Source organism: Schistocerca piceifrons, chromosome 2, assembly GCF_021461385.2.
Source record: "Schistocerca piceifrons isolate TAMUIC-IGC-003096 chromosome 2, iqSchPice1.1, whole genome shotgun sequence".
Lineage (NCBI taxonomy): Eukaryota > Metazoa > Arthropoda > Insecta > Orthoptera > Acrididae > Schistocerca > Schistocerca piceifrons.
The window spans coordinates 929,695,985-929,717,657 of record NC_060139.1 but is presented as its reverse complement, the minus strand read 5'-3'; the positions used below and the strand labels follow the sequence as shown (position 1 = coordinate 929,717,657).

Below are 21,673 nucleotides of genomic sequence, written 5' to 3'. Positions count from 1 at the left end.
TGCACATGACTACAACCACTGCTTCACTACCCAAGTCATGTGGACATTCTCTTCCAGCACTAGTTTCTCTGAACTATTGCAGGTAGGAATTGTGTCTCCAGTATATCCTGCACTCTCGCAAAATGGCTCTGAGCACTATGCGACTTAATTTCTGAGGTCATCAGTCGCCTAGAACTTAGAACTAATTAAACCTAACTAACCTAAGGACATCACACACATCCATGCCGAGGCAGGATTCGAACCTGCGACCGTAGCGGTCACTCGGCTCCAGACTGTGGCACCTAGAACCGCACGGCCACTCCGGCCGACGCACTCTTGCAATTACTATGTCATAAAGCTCCAGTAAACTACTTCCCTCAGTCTCAGTTTACCTTTTCCCTTCTCTCTCGTCAATATCACTTCTTCCCAATCCAGATCATGTACTGCCTCCTCCCACCACTCTTCCCCTCTCCCCCTACCATGTGTCTCTTCCCCCTTCCTCTACTCCCAATCCTTCCCCTCCCCCTCTCTCCTCTCTCTTCCATCCTACTCCCTTTCTCTCTTCTCTCCCTCCTTCCCTCCTCATCTCCACCTCCCTCTCCTCATCTCCCCTCTTCTCCCCTATCTCTTATATGCTCAACCCCCTGAACTCCTTTTTTGTTGTGCTTTTATGAAAAGAGAGCTGTCTCACATCATCCCACTACTTCTTCCTCACCTTGTGCAACCTTACCTGCCCCTCCCCAACTCCATTTGCCCTGTGAGCTACTACCGATAATCAGCAGTCAATCTCACTGTGGCCACAGACGTGTACATTCTGGTTTCTGTGTGGTTATATGCATGAATGTGTGTGTGTACTTCAACTAAAGAAAGAGCAAGAACTTGGAAGCTAGTATCAAACACTGTTTTCTGTTGTGTGTTTATAAGGGTCACACATCAGTCAGCCATTGGTGAACAGTTGCCTTTATTTTATGTACAATGTCTGTCCAAAAATTCTTGAATATTCATAATTTCGTGCCTGTGGTGTGTTGGAGCAAAATGATGTTGGCATCCCTACACATGCCTGCGTGTAATGTGGAACTGCCAGAAGTTTCATTGTTATATGTCTGTTAGTTATTGTTCAGTGCTGTATTGAGTAGAACATTGTGTCACACAGTTTTCGAATTTCAAGATGGCAGAGTTAGAACAGCAATGCCTCTGGATTAAATTTTGCATGAAACTCAAGAAAAACTTCACAGAGACACACCAAATGATGCCGGATCCTACAGTGATGAGTGCTTAAGCTGTACTCAGTGTTACAAAAGGTTTACACGGTTTAAAAATGGTCCAATGGACGGTAATGATGACTCTCATTTGGGGTGTCCTTCAAGTCTACTGAGGACACTCAGGAATGTCAATGACTAACTGTCCAAGAGATGGCAGAAGAATGTAATGCTTCTGGTGGATCATGTCATGAAGTCCTCACACAGCATCTTGGAATGCATTGTGTTGTTGCCAAGTTCATCCTTTGGCTCAGGAGTCATGACCAGAAAGACCTTCGTGTCACAATCTGTGAAGAGCTTTTGGATCTCCAAATAAGAATAACATCTTCCTTAAGAGTATCATAACTTGTTGATGAAACATGAGACTACAGTTATTATGTTGAGACCAAGGTTCAATCTTCACAGTGGGTCGGGAAAGATTCTCCAAGACCAAGATTACGCAGATGGATGTAGCTGTAGATGAAAATGAGTAAAGAAGACTGTCAATAACGGGGGGAAAAAAATAAGGATCAGAATTGCATAACTTCTCAGCTTTTGGATTATTTCTTTCATTTCATTAACCAGGCTATGTGCATTACCTTTGCAGCTATAGAATAACAGCTGTATTATAAAATGTGTTATTGCGACAGCTATCTGAAACTGACAGGTAAATGAAACAACGAAAAGTCCAGGTTGGAAAATCAACAATTATGAAAAGGAATGATTGCTGCATACTGTATAAAGATGACATGCTGAGTTGCAGGCAGGCACAACAACACTGAGGTTTTGGCCAAAGCCTTCTTCAGAAAATAAAGGGAAAAACAAGATGTATTCGCACAAACAGACAAATCTCTCTCTCTCTCTCTCTCTCTCTCCCCCCCCCCCCCCCCTCCCCTCTCTCTCTTTCTCTCTCCCTCTCTCTTTCTCACATGCACACACGCTCAATGGCAATCTCCAGCCATTCTGGCCAGACTGCACTGTTGTGCTGAACAAAAGTGATGACTACAATGACTACCTGGCCTCTGCCAATTATATGACGACTCCACCTATGAACTCTGAAAGAGTGATCCCACCTCAGAAGTCCAACATAACCTCCAATCCCTGTTTAAAATCTTAGGCCCTTCCCAGAAACTCTCCCCTGAATACATTTCCCTCCTCACCCTCTTTGACACCCTGACACCCACCTTCTACATGCTCCCCAAAATGTGCAAACTCAACAATCCTGGATGCCCCATTGTAACTGGTTATTGTGAGCCCATTGAAAGAATTTCAGCCCTCATTGACATCCCTCATGCACATGGTCTTGCCACTACTGAACACTTCCCATTATCAACATTCCTCAGACTCCAATCCCGCAAACCCATTCCTCATACCCCTTAGTAACTTTATTGTAACACACTACTACTTCCCCTATGAAGGGAACATACAGAAACAAATCTGCAGCAGATCCCTGAGCACTACTGTGGCACCCCCCTATGCCATTCTGTTTATGGGCCATCTAGAGGAATCCTTCCTACCCTCCCAAACCTCTGGTCTGGTTCAGGTTCACTGATGATGTTTTTATGGCCATGACACCCTATCCTCATTCCTTCAAACCACAACTTCTCTCCCAGCCACTTCACCTGGTCCTCCTCAACCTAGTGTGCAACCTACCTGGATTTGACCTCCTCCTCTCTGATGGTTCCATCCACATCTCTGACCACATTAAACCCCCAAAACACCAGCAGTACCTGCATTTTAACAGCTTTCATCCCTTCCCGAGCAAAAAGTCCCTCCCATACAACCCTGCCACCTGGGGACAGTGTATTTGTTGTGACAAGAACTCCCTTGCCCAGTATGCTGAAGGTCTTATGAAGGTCTTCACAGATGGGCACTATCCCCCAGACCTAGTCCACCAATAGATTTCCTGTACCATATCCCCACACACTCCCAATCCTGCCACCAACTAGCTACAAAGAAGTACCCCCTTCGTCACCACCCCAGACTGGAACAACAGAACCACATCCTTCGTCCGGGTTTTGATTATCTATCATCATCCCTGTAATGAGAAACATCTAAACTACAATCCTTCCCACCCTCCTAAAGTGGTGTTCCATCCTACATTGCAACATCATATCACTAAAGCGATTGCAACAATAACAGAGGAAATGTTACAAAGAACTTTGCAAGAAATTGAATATAAACCCGATATTCTTCATGCTAAAAATGGTTCACAAGTAGAGATGTATTAATGATAAATAAATAAATTCTTTGAGGAGTTCTACAATGCGGTGCATTTTTCATTGTTGTATCTACTGTGTCAAAGACAACTACATTAGTCACCAGGCTATTATGATGGAATTTAACTGCCAACCAGTGAAAATTCAAAAATCCTAAAATGTACCTTATAAGCACTTTCTTTCAGAAATATTGAGGAGGAACAGTCAAATATTGCAAGTAGATCATGACTTAGCCAGAAGTAATCCTTAGCTTTACATGAAGAGCATGCATAACACTTTATACATTCACAAAAGAACATGTTCAAGCCAAACATTTTAAGGGTAGTTGTTTTCTACAGCAAGCTGCTTTCTTTACCAGCCATAGTTCACCACTACTTTTTTATAGTACAACAGTGAAAAATTCGAAGTTAGCTAAACATTTTCTTCCATCACCACACACACACACACACACACACACACACACACACACACACACACACACATCATACTATAAATAGATTTTACCTGATCCCATCCCCAGAACTGCATATTGGTAACACCCATGGTCCTCTGATATTCTTCCAGTGGTGGCTCTACAAGAATCACATCAAATTTGCTGTTCAGTTCCTTCATATCAAATGTCTGGAGATCTGTCTTCAGATACATTGGCGGAGATGCTGTCTTTGCTATCAAATCGTCCTGTAGATCAAATAAATTTATCAGATTTCAGATAATCATAATGATAAAACATACATCCTCAACTATCTTGCGAGAGATGTCAGAAATATACAGCAAAAATTGTACATCTCTAAGAAGCATGATTTTATAGTACAAGGCGATTCAAAATGAATGGGACAAAAAGGAAGTATTCCTGTGGCTACAGTAATGACTTTATTTCAGAAATACACATATAGACTAACAGATTAACTCCCACAGTATAGGTTGGCAACAAAGAAACAAACAACAGACAGCCGTAACTGTTGTGCAACGCTGGTGCTAGGATTCAAAATGGTCGCATCCATGACTGAAAAGGTGTGTTGTGTTGCGGAACATCCAACATCATCAATAATATGTGATCTGAGGCTTTCCCGGCATTAGGGTTGCCAACTTTCTGTGGAGGAAATAAGGATCGAGGAGAAAGCCTACATTTAAACAATTCAAATAGTGTCTTCTACAAAGAAATATATTTCAAATGTGCATACATGTTTTATTTTACATTATTGCTTGTATTTATTTACAGACTTCACTTCTTCTTGCAAAGGTTCATTTGATTTTACATATGCAAAGATTTCTCTACAGTCAAAATTAAAATTAACTGCTACTTGCACTTCTGCTTTTATAAGCTCGGTGGTACATTTGTGGCGCACCTCCGTCCATTTGTGGTTCATTAGGGAAAAAATTCTTTCTACCTCAGCATTTGAAACAGGAAAGCTTAATACAAACCCAGCTAGTTTCAGCAAATTGGGAACCTGAACATTTTTCGCTATCAAGGTACAGAAAACGTTAACCCACCTTCTGTTTGCAGTGCCTTCCATAGATATGCTTTGCTCCAAATATTCTTTACATCACAAAATTTCTTATACAAACAATCTTCATCTACATCATCTATCTGAAAAGACTCCATTATTCCTCCAAGATGCTTAAATTTTAGCTCAGAACTTAGACAAAGAGGTGTACAAGACTCATTTGATATTGGTAGTTGACATTCAAAGCTGAAATTCTTGACCACATATGTTTTCAATGACACATAAAAATCCATAAGATTATCTGCAATGCATTTTCTGGTTATGGAACAAGTTAACTTATTTAAAACTTTATAGTGCCACTTCCAAAATATCTGTCACTCATTCTTTGCTCAGTTTTACTGATCAAAGTCTTGACTGCCTCAAAAGTTTCCATTATAATAACATCAGAGCATCCTGGAAACTTATAACAATCTAAAAATAACTGTACCAAAATGGGGTACAATCATCAATATTTTTCATATAACTATTTCTAATGATTCTGTCAACTGCTTGTGTTAAAGAAAGCCACCTAATACATACATGTCAGAGAATTTCACTACATTCTACATCTACAAATTCAATAAAGGAGTTTCAAACTTCCCTTCACTTTGCAGAAATGGAGATGTGACCATATAATTTCAGGACCAAATTTTCAAGATCAACATCTAGAATATCACAGGCACGTTTCATCGCATTGTGCAAAATATGATTCGAACAGTTTGCCTTGAACATTTGTTTGTTATCGTCATTTAACAGTTCAAATACTGAACCATGCTTTCCAAAATTAATGTTGGCATTATCAGCACAAAAAGCACTACAGTTGTTTATATCACGATTGTGGAATTCCAATGAATGTTTTAACAAATTGTGAATAGACATTGCTGTTACACTTCTCTCTTCTGTAAAACCCAGAAGTTTATTTTGAATTCCAATTTCAGGATCAAAATATCTCAAAACAATCAGAAACATCCTCCTATTTTTAATTTTTTTGAAGCATCAATTGCTATAGAGAAAAATTTACTCGACTTCTTGGGATCGTTTAAAACTGTAACCATTTCTGAAACAGTTTCTGGAGCCAAAACTTCTTTCACTGTTGGTTAAGTTTTGGTGCATCCACAATACATTTTCTTTAACAATATGATGACTGAATGCATCCTTTGTGATTTGCAGTCCAAGCTATTATAACAAATTATGTTTCACTGTGTGATACACATATGTCAGGTCTGCTGCTGCAACAGTTCTGAGTAATCCATTTGTGGTTGAGATGCCCCTAGCAGGAAAGAAGCTGGAAATCTTGGAAGACTCCTTTATGTCTTTCTCGTTGTTTGTATGGCCTAATGATATTAAAGATATTTATTACTACATTAAATTCATATTTACATAATTTTAAATTGCACCAAACAAAGTAATACAAAACTGGCATAGTTTACCTGTAGTTTTTGCATGCTGAGAACAGCCAGTATTGCCTCCATGAACATGAATGGTAAACACACATTTTTAGTTCTCTTCCTTGTGGGTGATTTCATGCTATCTTCTTCACAACTCATCTTAAATCAAGAAATCACAAACTCCAAATCTGACCACAACAATATCAGGTGCTCTACTAATGTGTTTTGAGCTTCCACAAAAGCAGCTAAGTGCACAATTGAAGTGACCAGTTAAATACTTTGTGCCTTGGTGGCATTGAAATTGATATCACTATTAGCACTGACGAGTTAAATAGCTTTCAAAAAGTGTGTATTGGTTATCAAAATAAATGCAATATTAGAAGCAGATATAAGTGGCAAAGTTGATGACAACACTGACGACAATGCAGACAACACCAGCTAATAGTGTGCTGCACAGTTGGCAATGAACATCGGTAAATTGCTATGACATGAAATCCCCTAACAGCTACGGAGAGCCACCAATCAGAAACTAAGGAGTCCATGTGCCAAGTTACAGTTCCCCATAAGTGTATGGCCAGACGAGCGTTTATTTTATGCTCAGCACCGCCAGTGCTGGTCACACTGGTGCCTCTCTCTCGAAGGGTGAATCCCCTCGGCCGTGCCCACATGAGCATTTCTTTCACACATATTTGTACGGCAAGTAAAAAAAAAAAAAAAAAAAAAAAGATCATTATTTGTTTTAGTACTGCTTCGGTGCTTGCTGCGGCAACTTTTACTGCACACAGTTAGTATTACCTGTGAGTGTGTCAGGCGAAATATAGTTTTGAACTACTATTACAAAAGATAGATAAATATTGAATAAATTCGAAATAATATGGGACATGGGAACTGACAAAAAAAGTAGGCAGAATATGGGATTTCCTGGGAAATACGGGATAGTTGGCAACCCTGCCCAGCGTGTATGCCGTTTGAAGGGTTCTTGGGTGTCCAGTCGGATATAATCGTCAGCTGCACACAATATTTTGGCAAATAACCATTCCGCCACCATCAGGTGGTGCTGATACAATGCAATGCATCAGCACCACCTGATGATTGTGGCACAGTTATTCGCCAAAATATCATGGCATTCGATGATTGTGTCCGGCTGGACACCCGAGAATCCTTCAAACATCATCAATAATTATTGTTCAGACATTTTCAGACCAAATTTGGTAAAGTGACACCACAACATCACCCAATTCCACAGGACTTACAGCAGCTACGGCACCAAATAGTCACTGTGGTCAACTTCATTCAATGGGCTGCAGTGGAACAGTTATGGCAGAAAATGCGGAAGCAGAAAGATGCCTGCCATGTCACACAGGGAGTACACATCAGATTTCCACAGCAATAGCGGAAGTTAACCTTTCTGTCTATATGTGTATTTCTCAAATGAAGTCATTACTGTAGATAAAGGACTAGTTTCTTTTTGTCTAATTCATGTTGAATCACCCTGTACACAGAGCAACATAGTTTCTACACTCAACGATTTAACTCTGCAGACAACTTCCCCTTGTACAAAATATGTGTTAATTGAGTTGTCAATAAATGTACTTCACTGATATCCTAAGAAGAATATATCAGAATTTACAATTAGAACCACTTAATTATAGAAACTTGTTTGTTTACTTGAAGACTGGTTTTCGTTATATGTTAGGAAAGTGCTGCAGTAATCGTTTCGATAGGTGTATGTACAGTAACAATGTTGTAAACATGCCAAAGTGAGCCTAGTGCATCAAAAACCCAATGAAGACTGGGCTGTAGAGTGAAAGATAAAATTAACACAAAGTAACAGATCATTACATAACTTCAGTAAAAAAGAATCAGAATGTAACATGAGAGAGAGGGCAGAAATGAAGTGGGACAATCTACAAACTGGTTTATCAGCGAGATGATAAGTCTGCCTATAATTTACATGCACACATGGAAATAATTAGACACAGCTCCTTATTTGAAATCCTTGAATATAACTGAAAATAGAAACCAGTCCATGATATACTCATTCAAAATTGATGTAGTCTCACTTATTTCAAATTTCTTACACACGGACAGCAACAACAAGTAAAATATGGCACTCTTCAAACCTGTAGTTCATTGTTCTGTGATATGAGAAGATACAAAAGAAAGGAAATATGGCAGGCAATATGAAAGAAACAATGAATTATTTGCATCTCTGATTTAAAGTTCTGAAAATTAATAATGTGCTAAAAAAATAAAAGAGAAAAGAGTTAACTAACTAATCATAGAGCAGATTCACAAAGGAGATGTGTGACTCCAGCAAAAGAAATATAAGAGCAGTGGGAAAATGAAGTGACATTACAACTCCATAAGAAAAGTTACAATTCTAATGGAATAAGATAAAAATATATAGCAACAGCAGTTATACAGAGATGTCCTCATATTTAAAATGTTTTTTCTTTTCATACACTACTTCACTGTTAGATAACTTTGGTGAATTTTTCTTTTTCTCTGACCTATTATATCTCGAAATAAAAGTTTTTTAAAGAATATTCATTACACACTTTTGACAATATGGATCAAGTGAGACTGGAGTCTGTGCAACATAAGAACTGGCTCATTCTTTTTTGCAAGTGTTATCATCCTCTGTTCATACTCTACCAGTCCATATCTTTATAATGAGTCCATCAGGTGGCACTATCTCAATATAATTACTCGATCTGGCACATCTGGGTAAACCACATGGCATATCTAATAGCAGAGCATTTTGTGTGGCCCAGTATAAACAAAGATCGTAAAATATGGACATGGACATGGGAATGTTTGGCCTGCCAAAGGAATAAAGTGGGACATCACATCCATCCCTCTTTGAAGACACTTCTAGGTAGTTGTGGAAGATTTGCATATGTACATGTAGATTTGGTGGGGCTGCTACCACCATCAGAAACAGTCTGCTACTTGTTTACAATTGTTGATCAATTTACGCATTGGGCAGAGACAATGGCAAAGACCTTTTTGAGCACCCAGGTAGCATGTTTTGATTGCCCAATACATAAAGCAAATTATTGAGAGGTAGACAATTTGAGTCAATTCTATTCCAACAGTTACTGAAGCAGTATGGGATGAAGTACCATAAAATGACCAGCTACCACCCACAAAACATGGAATGGTGGAAAAATGGCAAAGGAATTCAATGCCTCAGTTATAATGTGACATGAGGACAAATGGACACACACCCTACTATTGGTTTTACTGGACATACATACTGCTTACAGGTCTGATGGTGGCATGTCTAATGTGGAAAGGGTATACAGCAAGAATATTTGCATCCAGCCAATTTCATTGAAGGTGTGATGTCCACCACAACAGGGACTGACACAACGGCAATGTTTATTGCTCAGTTACAACAGGTGTCTCAACTGGACACATTTCCTGAAACCAGACATAGAACCCGACCAACTTTTGTCCACATGGATTTAGAACATGTACCCATGTTCAGCCATGCTGCCTCTATAGCCATTCACAATTATAAAAGTGTTGCCAGTGGAAGATTTTGTGCACAAACTGACCTCTCAGTTATGTCCCACAAATGTTTGATGGGGTTCACATCATTCACTCAAACTGTCCAGAATGTTTTCCAAATCAGTCATGAACAACTAGGGCCTGGTGACTGCACGCATAGGCAGCCATAAAAATTAAATCTCCTTTTGAGAACATGAAGTCCATGAATGGCTGCAAATGGCCTCCAAGTAGCCGAACATAATCATTTCCAATCAATGATTGGTTCAGTTGGACCAGAGGATCCAGTTCATTCCATGCAAAAACAGCCCACACCATTAAGGAGCCATCAACAGTCACACAGTGCCTTGTTGACAACTTGGGTCCATGGCTTTGTCGGGTCTGCACCACATTTAAACCTTAGCATCAGCTCTTACCAACTGAAATCAGGACTCATCTGACCAGGCTATGGTCTTCCAGTCATCCAGGGTCCAACCGATATGGTCACGAGCCCAGGAGAGGCGCCGCAAGCAGTGTCGTGCTGCTAGCAAAGGCACTCACTTCAGTAGTCTGCTGCCATAGACCATTAATGCCAAAAGTCACCACACTGTTGTAACAGATATGTTCATCATACGTGCCACATTGATTTCTGCAGTTATTTCACACAGTGTCGCTTGTCTTTTAGCACTAACAACTCTATGCAAATGACCTCAGTCATTGAGTGAAGGCCACTGGCAACTGCACTGTCTGTGGTGAGAGGTAATGTCTGAAATTTGATTTTCTCAACACATTCTTGACACTGTGGATCTCTGAATATTGAATTTCCTTATGATTTCCAAAAAGGAATGCCCCATGCATCTAGCTCCAACTACCATTCCACATTCAAAGTCTGTTAATTCATGTAGTGCAGCCAAAATCATGCAGGAAACATTTTCGTATGAATAACAAATGACAGCTCTGCCACTGCTCTGCCCTTTTGTATCTTGTGTATGCAAAACTACCACCATTTGTATATGTGCATGCTATCCCATGACTTTTGTCAACTCATTGCATGCTATTATGGAAAACCCATATGAGAGTGAAGTTAACATACATCCTATCTGATGATTTTCAAGCCCCCCCAAGCAATAACACAAGCACCAATTGCTCCAGAAGAACTAACACCAAGCCTACTTCCACTGATCCTCAACAAACAACTATACAAGAGCAAACACTAGAAAGGGAACTTGAGCAGGACACCAAGTGTGCTTTAAGTATCCATATCATCCCCGGCACTCCATACTTTAGGTAGTGAGACTGTGTGGTGGATACAGTTAATTGGTGTGGCAGCACTGAAAGTAGAGAGGTGCCAATGCAGCAAAGTGCATTTGTGTTTCTGACAGCACTGATTGTTTACTCTTAATTTTCATTTTTTTCTAAATGTAAATTCTTTTATTTGGATTCTTGTTTTTTCATCATAGTGATGAACACTAATAATTAATAAAGTAATTTAGCATACTGCAAGGATTTTTTTGTGTGTATTGTCTGCAGCATTTAAATAGTAGCTTAGCTTCAAAGTTATTAAAAATATATCATTTCTATCAGTAGATTAGTTCAAACATTTTACATTTCCTAAAGCAGGAGTGGTAAATTACATCAAGCAGGCTTTTGGACTATTGTCAAATTGTGGAATGTACATGTTTCTACAATTTCGTAATCTAATCTAGATTAGAAGTCTAACTAGCAGTCATCAACGGTATCAAGGTTGTTCTAATGCACTTCCCTAAATGTTTTTATTTAAATGAACAAATGTTTTTTTTTTTACAATTGTTTTCTATTACTGCACAACATTCTAATGAAGATAAACTAAATAAGAAATAAAAAATGTGACTAATGCTTTGATGTAGTGGAAGTTGTCTTCAAAGTCTGTCACACAATGACAAATGATAGTTTCAATAAAGCATAAAGCAATAGAAAAGAGAACAGAGTATTTATAGACTGTGAATTTATCAATAAATGCATCTCTGATATGAATTTTTTCCACACTGGAAAGCATTTTTCTGGAAATTGTCGGACAATATATAATTCCCAATAGTTGTTTGTCATTCCAGGTTTACCAGCGGAACAGTATTCTTAAGCGTCAGTCATTTGTTCATTATTAGTTTGCATCAACACATTTTATCAATCTAATCAAGTATGCCTGGTATGAAACAAAATAGAATAATGGCCAAGATGAATTCTTACTCCATACCAGTTCTGTCTGAATAAAACAGTAATTACAGCGAAGTGCCTGAATGCATTATTTTTTTTTTGTCTGGTGCCTGATGCAAGGAAACAGTTTGTTTTTAATATGACAAATGTACACAACAAATGTTCTGTGGTTAAGGTCAGGAAGAGTTGCTAGGTAACTGTGGGAAGAGACAGTTCTGTTTTTGTGGGAAAAAAAAACACTTTCTCCAATTTTTTCTAATCTCCTCCCGTGTTTGGATCTTGCTTTTCTTGTTCACATCATGGACCATTTAAATAAGCTATATTAGACTCTGCAAGGTAGAAACATTCTTATCCTTGAATTATATTACACTGTAGAAGCACTTATCAGGAAATTTGATCTCTTTTCGAAACAAATCAAGGAAAGAAAATCTCAGCTTTCTATTCCCAAAATCAATAACACTTGCTGCCTATGAAGTAGCAAAGTGCACAAAAAGTTGACTAATTTACAAACTGATTTTTTATAAAAATTTCAGAGAATTTGAAAGAGAGTTCAAAGTGTTATCATGTCCATTTGCCACAAACACGGGATGAGTGCCAGACACTCTGCAACTTGACTTAATCAATTTACAGGGCAATAATGTCTTGAAGGACTCTTAATTAAAAAAACACTATTTGCTTCTCCAAACTGCGGCGTATGGACACAGTTTCAAACAGATTTTCTTGATTATAGAACAGAGGAAGTATGACCTGTGTATGAGATGCAAGCACATAGCTGCTAGTGGAACCAGATTTTTACAAGCTAGTGAGCAAACTCCGAACTCCACCATACATACTAAATCCAGTAGGTGAACATCATTATTTATAATATAATCTGCTTTCAGCTTTGTTTATTCTGCTTTCACTTAATGTGGCATTTTGGTACAGTACCAACATGTGCATATGAAGTGAGATGTGGTGGGAGGGGGGGGGGGGGGGGGGGCGAGGAGGAGGAGGAGAGAAGAGTAAGCTACCAGCCCCTTTTCCAAATAATCAGCTACCTTTCCACAGAAATTGAACTACTGATCTTTTCCGAGCATATTTAATAACAAACATGTTGTCAACCTCAGCTGCTTTCTGTTTCCCAACCCCCATGGTTCCCCTAGATCCAGCTGCTAGCATGGAAGCCATCTGGCATCTGCTGCCCCTCTGTAGCACAGGTCCTGGGTATGGCTTGGCTACAAATCCACCTCAAAGCTACGAATTCTGAAACGGTCCCATAAAAAGAAAAGTTTGCCAACCCTTTTCCAGAAAGTATCAGATGGTCAAGAATTACACTTACTTTCAACTTGATGAGCTCTCTCAGCTTGGGATATTCTTCAAACCTATCAGCCAGTCCTACATCTCTGATGAAGTTCTGTGGCCTCTGACCTGTGTCCACAAAATGCTGGCAGTAATCATTATGTGGATTAGATGACTGAGTACCCTGAAATCAAATGTTTGTGTGATACATTAAAGACATCAGAGGTAAACTTATTACAGTTAATAATGAAGAAACAATACAATAAACCATGAATCATACTGGTCATAGAAGTATTTCTATAACCTAAAAATATTATATACTCTTCTTGTTTCAGTGTCATACAAAAGAGAAAATAGTATCAGCAATGTTTGAGGCTTGGCGGATACAGTTGCAGATCTATAAATTAATTCAACACAGTAATTATAACTAAAGTTCCAGTTTCAGTATGCTGTAAAAATGAACCACTGCTCAGAATGACATCAAATTTGAACATAATGTTATTAAGGAAAGAGGAAAAGTTATGGATGGAAAAAAATTAACAAAACTTTACAACTAGATGGTGCTGTAAGTGCCAGAATATGTAAAAGGAAAGATGTGGGGTACATGGCTATTTCTCAGTTTGCGTCCAAGATGTTTGGCATGACTGTCTCAGTGCAGGTTTATGCACTACTGGTAAAGCTCTTTTACAAGACTGGTGGCTGTGCACCAGTAGCTCTGCAGAAATCCCAGGCACTCAAGGGTATGAAAAAAGGCACTGGTCTGAAGCCCGACAAGGGTCTGGAGAAACTAATCATGAAATTCGAAAAGACAGAGTCTTTTGAAATGCAATACAGCAGAGGGACAGAGGGAGGAAAACAACTGATCTGACATCAGCAGAAGAAGTGGCCACAGTGTGGCAGGAGGGGTTGAATGGTAGTGTGCAAACATGCAGTGCACGGGGAATTACCCGACCTTTGGACATGCCTGAGAGCGTGATGCATAAAATTCTACAAAACATCCTGCACTGCTATCCATACAAAGTTACCCATTTTTAGGAGTTGCTTCATGCTGATCTGCCAGTAAGACGAACACCTGCTCTTGAATTTCTTGCTTGCATGAAAGTGGACAGCGAATGGGATGTAACATCCTGTGCACAGACAAAGCCCATTTCCATCTCCAAGGACTTGTCAATGCACTGAATTGCATAATATGGGCAACAGAAAATCTACTCACATGTCAACTAGTACCACTTCATTCTGCAAAGGTAACTGTGTGGTGTGGGTTGATGGCATCGTTAACTGTAAAGCCATATTTTTATGAGGACTTGGGTCCTGTGGTCTTGTTACTTGTGCCGTCACTGGTAAACGCTATTAGTCTCTTGCACACAAACATCATTCCAACCCTACAACAGTATAGATGTGTGGGTAGGATCATTTTTATGCAAGAGGTGATCCTCTGCACACTGCACAGCCAATGCTGCAGAGCCATTTTCGAAATGCTAGAATTATCAGTCATCAGTTCCCTACAGCCCGTCCATCCAGATCACCTGATCTTAATCTTTGTGTCTTATAGTTGTGGGGTTATAGGAAAGATACTGTGTTCAGTGCTTCAGTTACAAACTTAGCTGCAATGAAGACATGCATTGACAATGCATTCTGAATGTGAGCCCTGAGACACTCCTATCTGTTGTGGAACAAACCGTTTCTTGATTTCAACTTTTGGCACAAAATAGTAGGCAGCATATTGAACATGTCTTGCACCCATCTCACGGCAATTAATAATTGATTGCATTGTTGCTTTTTACATGGTTTTTGTCTTCAGTACAATTAAGAACCAATTCTTCCCATCCGATGTGGTATGACCTTACCACAGTGGAGAGGTTTCTCTTACTAACAGTGCCATAACTGATGAAAGTCTAACTTGCACAGTCATGCTCCTTGCACAGTACAGTTGGTTCACACCACTGCCACCGTCTTGTGATTCATATGTCATTTGGAGCCAAACCCAATTACATTAAGATATTTACAGTGTTATCTAGTGGAAAAATTATCATCAATTTTTTCCCTGTGACATTTCCCACTTCTTCAATAATATTCTGTTCACTTTTGACATCATTCTAAACAGCTGTTCTTTTTTTACAGTGTTTTGAAACTGGAATTTTAATTAAAAACAAAGCATGCCATAAAAAATCTGCATATAGTATTGACAATAACATATCACTACACTGGTTAATACTATTTACACTTACATCTTCTAAATGTGAGTCTAGCACATTAGCAGGAAGTTGCTACAATGAAAAAAGTCACTGCTTCCTCAATTATATCAAATAGTTGCTACTAATCTAGTATCATAATAATTACATAAATACATTTTTAATGATCTGCAGCTGTACCAACAGAGGCCTGTGTACAATGAACCACTATTTTTTATCATGCAGATTCACAACGGACATTGCTACTAGCCATGCAGTTAACAAGATTTCTCAATCCTTGAATGTGGATAATGTGAAGAATTGAATAATAAGGTATGTTTTTAATTTTGTTTTGAATTAGCATAGTTTCTAAATTTCTTAGTTTTTGATAGATAAGCACTTGTTGAAGACCTTTACACCAGAGTGCTTAATTCCAGTCTGAAGCCTACACAAAAGGGGAAAAGCCTAAGAATTTATTTATTTATTTATTTTTTGTGTCTTGTGTTATGGTGGTGCAAAACACAATTTGGATGAAATTGATTTTTATTGTTAACAACAAATCCAAGTGGGATGTTAGCGTAAGGATTCTAAAGAGGCTGCTGTAAGCTATGCAATGTCTACTTCACACAGTATTCTTACCCTCACTAATGCTGTATTTAGTTACTAGTATCTATGGAGAAATTACAATGAAACTGTTAATTTTATTAATTTGTGTTTCACTTTTACAAGTATGCTGCACAGGCCATAACCCTGAGTACAATACTGTTTGGATAATAAATTCTTGCAAAGCAGTTATTTCACAATGTAAAAAGCTACAGCTACACCATTCCTTCATTGATGTTTATGACTATAGGGCAGGTGCTTAGCTATGGCCTTGCTAAAGGAATCATCCCGACATTTGCCAGGAATGATTTACAAAAATCATGGAAAACCTACATCAGATCGGTGGGACAGAGCAAACTCCATCCAGAATATGAAGTCAGTTCCTTAGCAACTGTACTTTCTCATTCAACTGGTCCCAGCTTACAAAGTTCTCTTGATCATATGCAATTTGCACCAAGTATAATAAAAATATACTTTTCAGTGCACCACGGCAAACACGATGGACACCTGCTGATGGCTCCAGGACCACAAACATGCATGTCTCCATGTTGTCCCTTCAGCCAGCAAATATTACAATTTTGAATCATCCTTTAAAACTTTGGAAGTTCATCTATATAGGTTAAGAGAAAGGATCTGGCAAAATCATAGTATACACCAACATGATATTTTTTTCTTGCTCAGCACTATCAGGATTATCTGTGAGGTTTCATACGGTTTTCCTTGTGCAGAATCCATTATGGAAGCAACATCGAGAGTCAAGTAACAAGTTATGTTAGAGAAACGAGTCATTTTTCCATTAGAGATGGCTTTATCAAAAACTTTTGAAAAGAATGGAATGAGTGAACTGATCCATAATTAGATTTTGTTTACTTATCTCCAGTTTCTACATGGTCATTACTATAGTATATCTAAATCTGTGAGTAAATATCCTCATACCCAGCAAGCAATTGTGAATAACGAATATCAAAATGTTGTCAGATTTTTAAAAACAAATTAATATGGTACCTGATTTTGTCTTGCACATACAGTTCAAGGGAATACCTGAATTCCAAATCATGGTACCACAGAAAATTTTCATAATATTTGTCTTTACATAATAATGTTTCCTGCTGCCATTTTGTTGGATTTTTTCCTCCTATATACACCAGTAGCTGCACTTGACCCTGATGGAGGAAGAAAACTTTGTGGAGTGAAAGTGGGATAGACTGGTGTTACATATCTCTCACTTTGTTGTTTCAAGCTTATCATAACTTATACATAAAATTCAGCGGTGTTAGCAACAACTTATGGTGTGTATGGGCACGATCAGGAGAGTGGTGAAGATTGATGATTCTATCAGCATTTCATTGATACATGCATAAATGGAAACTACAAGTAAACAACATTAAAGTGCATCAAGTGAGGTGACTGCAGTGGTAATAGTGCTGGATTTTATTCCTATCGACCATTCTGATTAGGTTTTCTGTGGCACCCCTGATCAATGAATGTGCACTTTACCTTCTTGCTTTATATGTATGTTATGTTATGTAATGTACCCGACATGTTTGGTACTACTGCAGAAATGCTCCAATGATAAAAAAGGAATGAAATGTACTCCTATCAATTCAGCACAAAATTTTACACTGGTACAGATACAATTTAGTGGGCATACTTACTGCTTTTTAGCTGCTAATGAATTTTGTAAGCCTCTTAAATACTGCATTTTTTTAAACTAATTTTTGTTGCTGGTGTGTGCACTGCTAATCCTTTTGTATTTGGTTTTTTACCCTCCGGCTAGTGTTTGCTGCCACTGTGAGGAAGTCTCCTCATTGAAGCTCATGGGCAATGATTTCAATGTGTCATCAGTTTCTGCCACGCCTATTTTCTAGGAAGTTACTTTCATTCATATGGCTACTTTCATTTGCTTCTTGTATAATAAAGATCTAAAACGTTTTTACATTTTTCTTGGAGTGTTTTATTTCTTGTGCATGAGTTTAACTTTTATAATAACAGTCTGAAAGATTTAACAATACGGAGCACTGAATTTCAACTCTTGACAACAGCTTGGCATCTGAATCAAGTAAAGCTCTGCCTTCCCAGCAAAAATTACTTAATGTCAGCTGCTTTCCACTGCCTGCCTTTGCTTCTTGTTAATTTTACCCTGTGTTGATTTTTAGAACCACAGGAATATGTTTAAGAAAAAGTTAAATTCTGATTCTACATAATTTGCTTTCTAAATCTCTTTCCAGTACTATTCTTGTAATTTATCTCTAAGTACCACAATCAAAATATTGTTTATTTTTCTGTAATATAACACTTCTCTTCTATTACGAGGTGCGTTCAAGTTCTAAGGCCTCCGACTTTTTTTCTAATTAACTACTCACCCAAAATCGATGAAACTGGCGTTACTTCTCGACGTAATCGCCCTGCAGACGTACACATTTTTCACAATGCTGATGCCATGATTCCATGGCAGCGGCGAAGGCTTCTTTAGGAGTCTGTTTTGACCACTAAAAAATCGCTGAGGCAATAGCAGCACGGCTGGTGAATGTGCGGCCACGGAGAGTGTCTTTCATTGTTGGAAAAAGCCAAAAGTCACTAGGTGCCAGGTCAGGTGAGTAGGGAGCATGAGGAATCACTCCAAAGTTCTTATCACGAAGAAACTGTTACGTAACGTTAGCTTGACGCGCGGGTGCGTTGTCTTGGTAAAACAGCACATGCGCAGCCCTTCCCGGATGTTTTTGTTGCAGTGCAGGAAGGAATTTGTTCTTCAAAACATTTTCGTAGGATGCACCTGTTACCATAGTGCCCTTTGGAACGCAATGGGTAAGGATTACGTTCGCTGTCCCAGAACATGGACACCATCATTTTTTCGGCACTGGTGGTTACCCAAAATTTTTTTGGTGGCGGTGAATCTGTGTGCTTCCATTGAGCTGATTGGCGCTTTGTTTCTGGATTGAAAAATGGCATCCACGTCTCATCCATTGTCACAACTGATGAAAAGAAAGTTGCACGTCAACATTGCTTGGAAACATGCCGCACGGGCAGCCATGTGGTCGTCCGTCAGCATTCATGACACCCACCTGGAAGACACTTTTCGCATTTTCAGGTCATCATGCAGGATTGTGTGCACAGAACCCACAGAAATGCCAACTCTGGAGGCGATCTGTTCAACAGTCATTCGGCGATCCCCCAAAACAATTCTCTCCACTTTCTCGATCATGTCGTTAGACCGGCTTGTGCGAGCCCGAGGTTGTTTCGGTTTGTTGTCACACGATGTTCTGCCTTCATTAAACTGTCGCACCCACGAACGCACTTTCGACACATCCGTAACTCCATCACCACATGTCTCCTTCAACTGTTGATGAATTTCAATTGGTTTCATACCACACAAATTCAGAAAACGAGTGATTGCACGCTGTTGTTCAAGTAACGAAAACGTCGCCATTTTAATTATTTAAAACAGTTCTCATTCTCGCCGCTGGCGGTAAAATTCCATCTGCCATACAGTGCTGCCATCTCTGGGACGTACCGACAATGAACACGGCCTCATTTTAAAACAATGCGCATGTTTCTATCTCTTTCCAGTCCTGAGAAAAAAAATTGGAGGCCTTAGAACTTGAATGCACCTCGTATTTGAACCCAACTGGCCACCTTATTTTATTATTAACATCTAACTATCAAGGTGAGATAATCCTACCGACTATTATTTTATAAATCCTATTGATTATTATTTTATATCTAAATTACTAAAGGTGATTGTCAAAGCTGTTGCCCTATGTTTTTCAATACTAATTGGAAACCTGATTGTGAGAAGTAATCAAAAGTCGAATATCAGTAACCTGCACCACCCAACTTCTTTTTATTCTTTTCTTTTTTTTTTTCTTTTTTGGAACATATAAATGCAGGGTTGGCATCATTATTAATGGGTTTGGCACATATGCGACATCACTGCACTTGGCTTACAAATAATAGTTACTTTGTGTTTATATCTCAAAGAGTTCTCCACTAATTCCGACATTCTACTCTTATCATTACTGCCTAGAATAAACCTTCTTGGTCTTCTTAACCCTTTTCTTTCTAGCTTTAGTTTGCACATTTATTCATTCATTCACATTAATATGCTGTGTTAATTAAATCCCATCATCAAGAAGAGTTTACAGGGAAAGTTATACATTAACTACCACTTACTTCTGATAAATACTAACAACAAATTATGACTGTTGCTCATCTACTCTAGATTGTGCTTCCAGATTACTTTATACATGTATATTAAAAGACAGAGCAGTCACTTGTTACTTTGGAAAAAGAACCACACCCCTTCCTATTACACTATTCAACTGCAGTTTTCATTTAATACTTCACACAAAGCATTTATGTAACTACATGCAGACTACTACTGTGTATACTGACAAAGTCAAGATCTGTTTCATACTAACATTACAGTTATATATTTAAAAACAAAGATGATGTGACTTACCATACGAAAGCGCTGGCAGGTCGATAGAAACACAAACAGACACATACATACACACAAAATTCTAGCTTTCGCAACCAACGATTGCTTCGTCAGGAAAGAGGGAAGGAGAGGGAAAGACGAAAGAATGTGGGTTTTAAAGGAGAGGGTAAGGAGTCATTCCAATCCCGGGAGCGGAAAGACTTACCTTGGGGGGAAAAAAGGACGGGTATACACTCGCGCGCGCACACACACACACACACACACACACACACACACACACACACACACACACATATATCCATCCACACATATACAGGTGTGGATGGATATGTGTGTGTGTGTGTGCGCGCGTGCGCGAGTGTATACCCGTCCTTTTTTCCCCCCAAGGTAAGTCTTTCCGCTCCCGGGATTGGAATGACTCCTTACCCTCTCCTTTAAAACCCACATCCTTTCGTCTTTCCCTCTCCTTCCCTCTTTCCTGATGAAGGAACCGTTGGTTGCGAAAGCTAGAATTTTGTGTGTATGTATGTGACTGTTTGTGTTTCTATCGACCTGCCAGCGCTTTCGTATGGTAAGTCACATCATCTTTGTTTTCAAATATATTTTTCACGCGTGGAATGTTTCCCTATTATATTCATAACATTACAGTTATGCACAATTCATGTAACAGACCTTTGCACCAGAACATAAAACTCCATAACTCCATTCATAATCCTAGATAGGAAGGCACATTATTTTTTCTTTTAGTATTGTCATACTGAATTGCCGATTTCATCCTAAATTACATGTGTCGCTAACCAGAAATACTATTAGGGAGTATATGCATTCACTTCTAGGTGCAAGAATATCTAGATCCCTTGAGAGGCTTATGGAAAAGTCCAGTTGTCAACACACATTAAAACACATTAAAAACTTGTCACTGTAACTTTAGAGAACAATTCGGACAATACACAAAACCTTAAAAGTCATAACACATTTGTTTGATTGTCAGTTAAAATAGAGGACAAATGTGTCAACGAATGAGCTAATATTCTTATTGCGTACTTTTGTAGAATAAATACTTTTACGGCTTCAGCTGCATTGCCACAGAAGGTTATGCTATAGGACAGAGAGAGAGAGAGAGAGAGAGAGAGAGAGAGAGAGAGAGAGAGAGTTTATAGTGTACAGGCACTCAACAGAAGGGTTAGCAG

General features: G+C 38.8%; 1 protein-coding gene across 1 annotated transcript in view; it reads right to left on the bottom strand.

Moving 5' to 3' along the window:
* The window catches only part of LOC124775879 (N6-adenosine-methyltransferase non-catalytic subunit), a 76,095-nt gene that overhangs the window by 42,586 nt on the left and 11,836 nt on the right, over positions 1–21,673 (bottom strand). Inside the window, exons 3-4 of the mRNA XM_047250713.1 lie at positions 13,312–13,455; positions 3,941–4,114 (exon numbers count right to left, since the gene is read on the bottom strand). Coding sequence (XP_047106669.1) covers positions 3,941–4,114; positions 13,312–13,455 — 318 coding nt within the window. The remainder of the gene's footprint in view (positions 1–3,940; positions 4,115–13,311; positions 13,456–21,673) is intronic.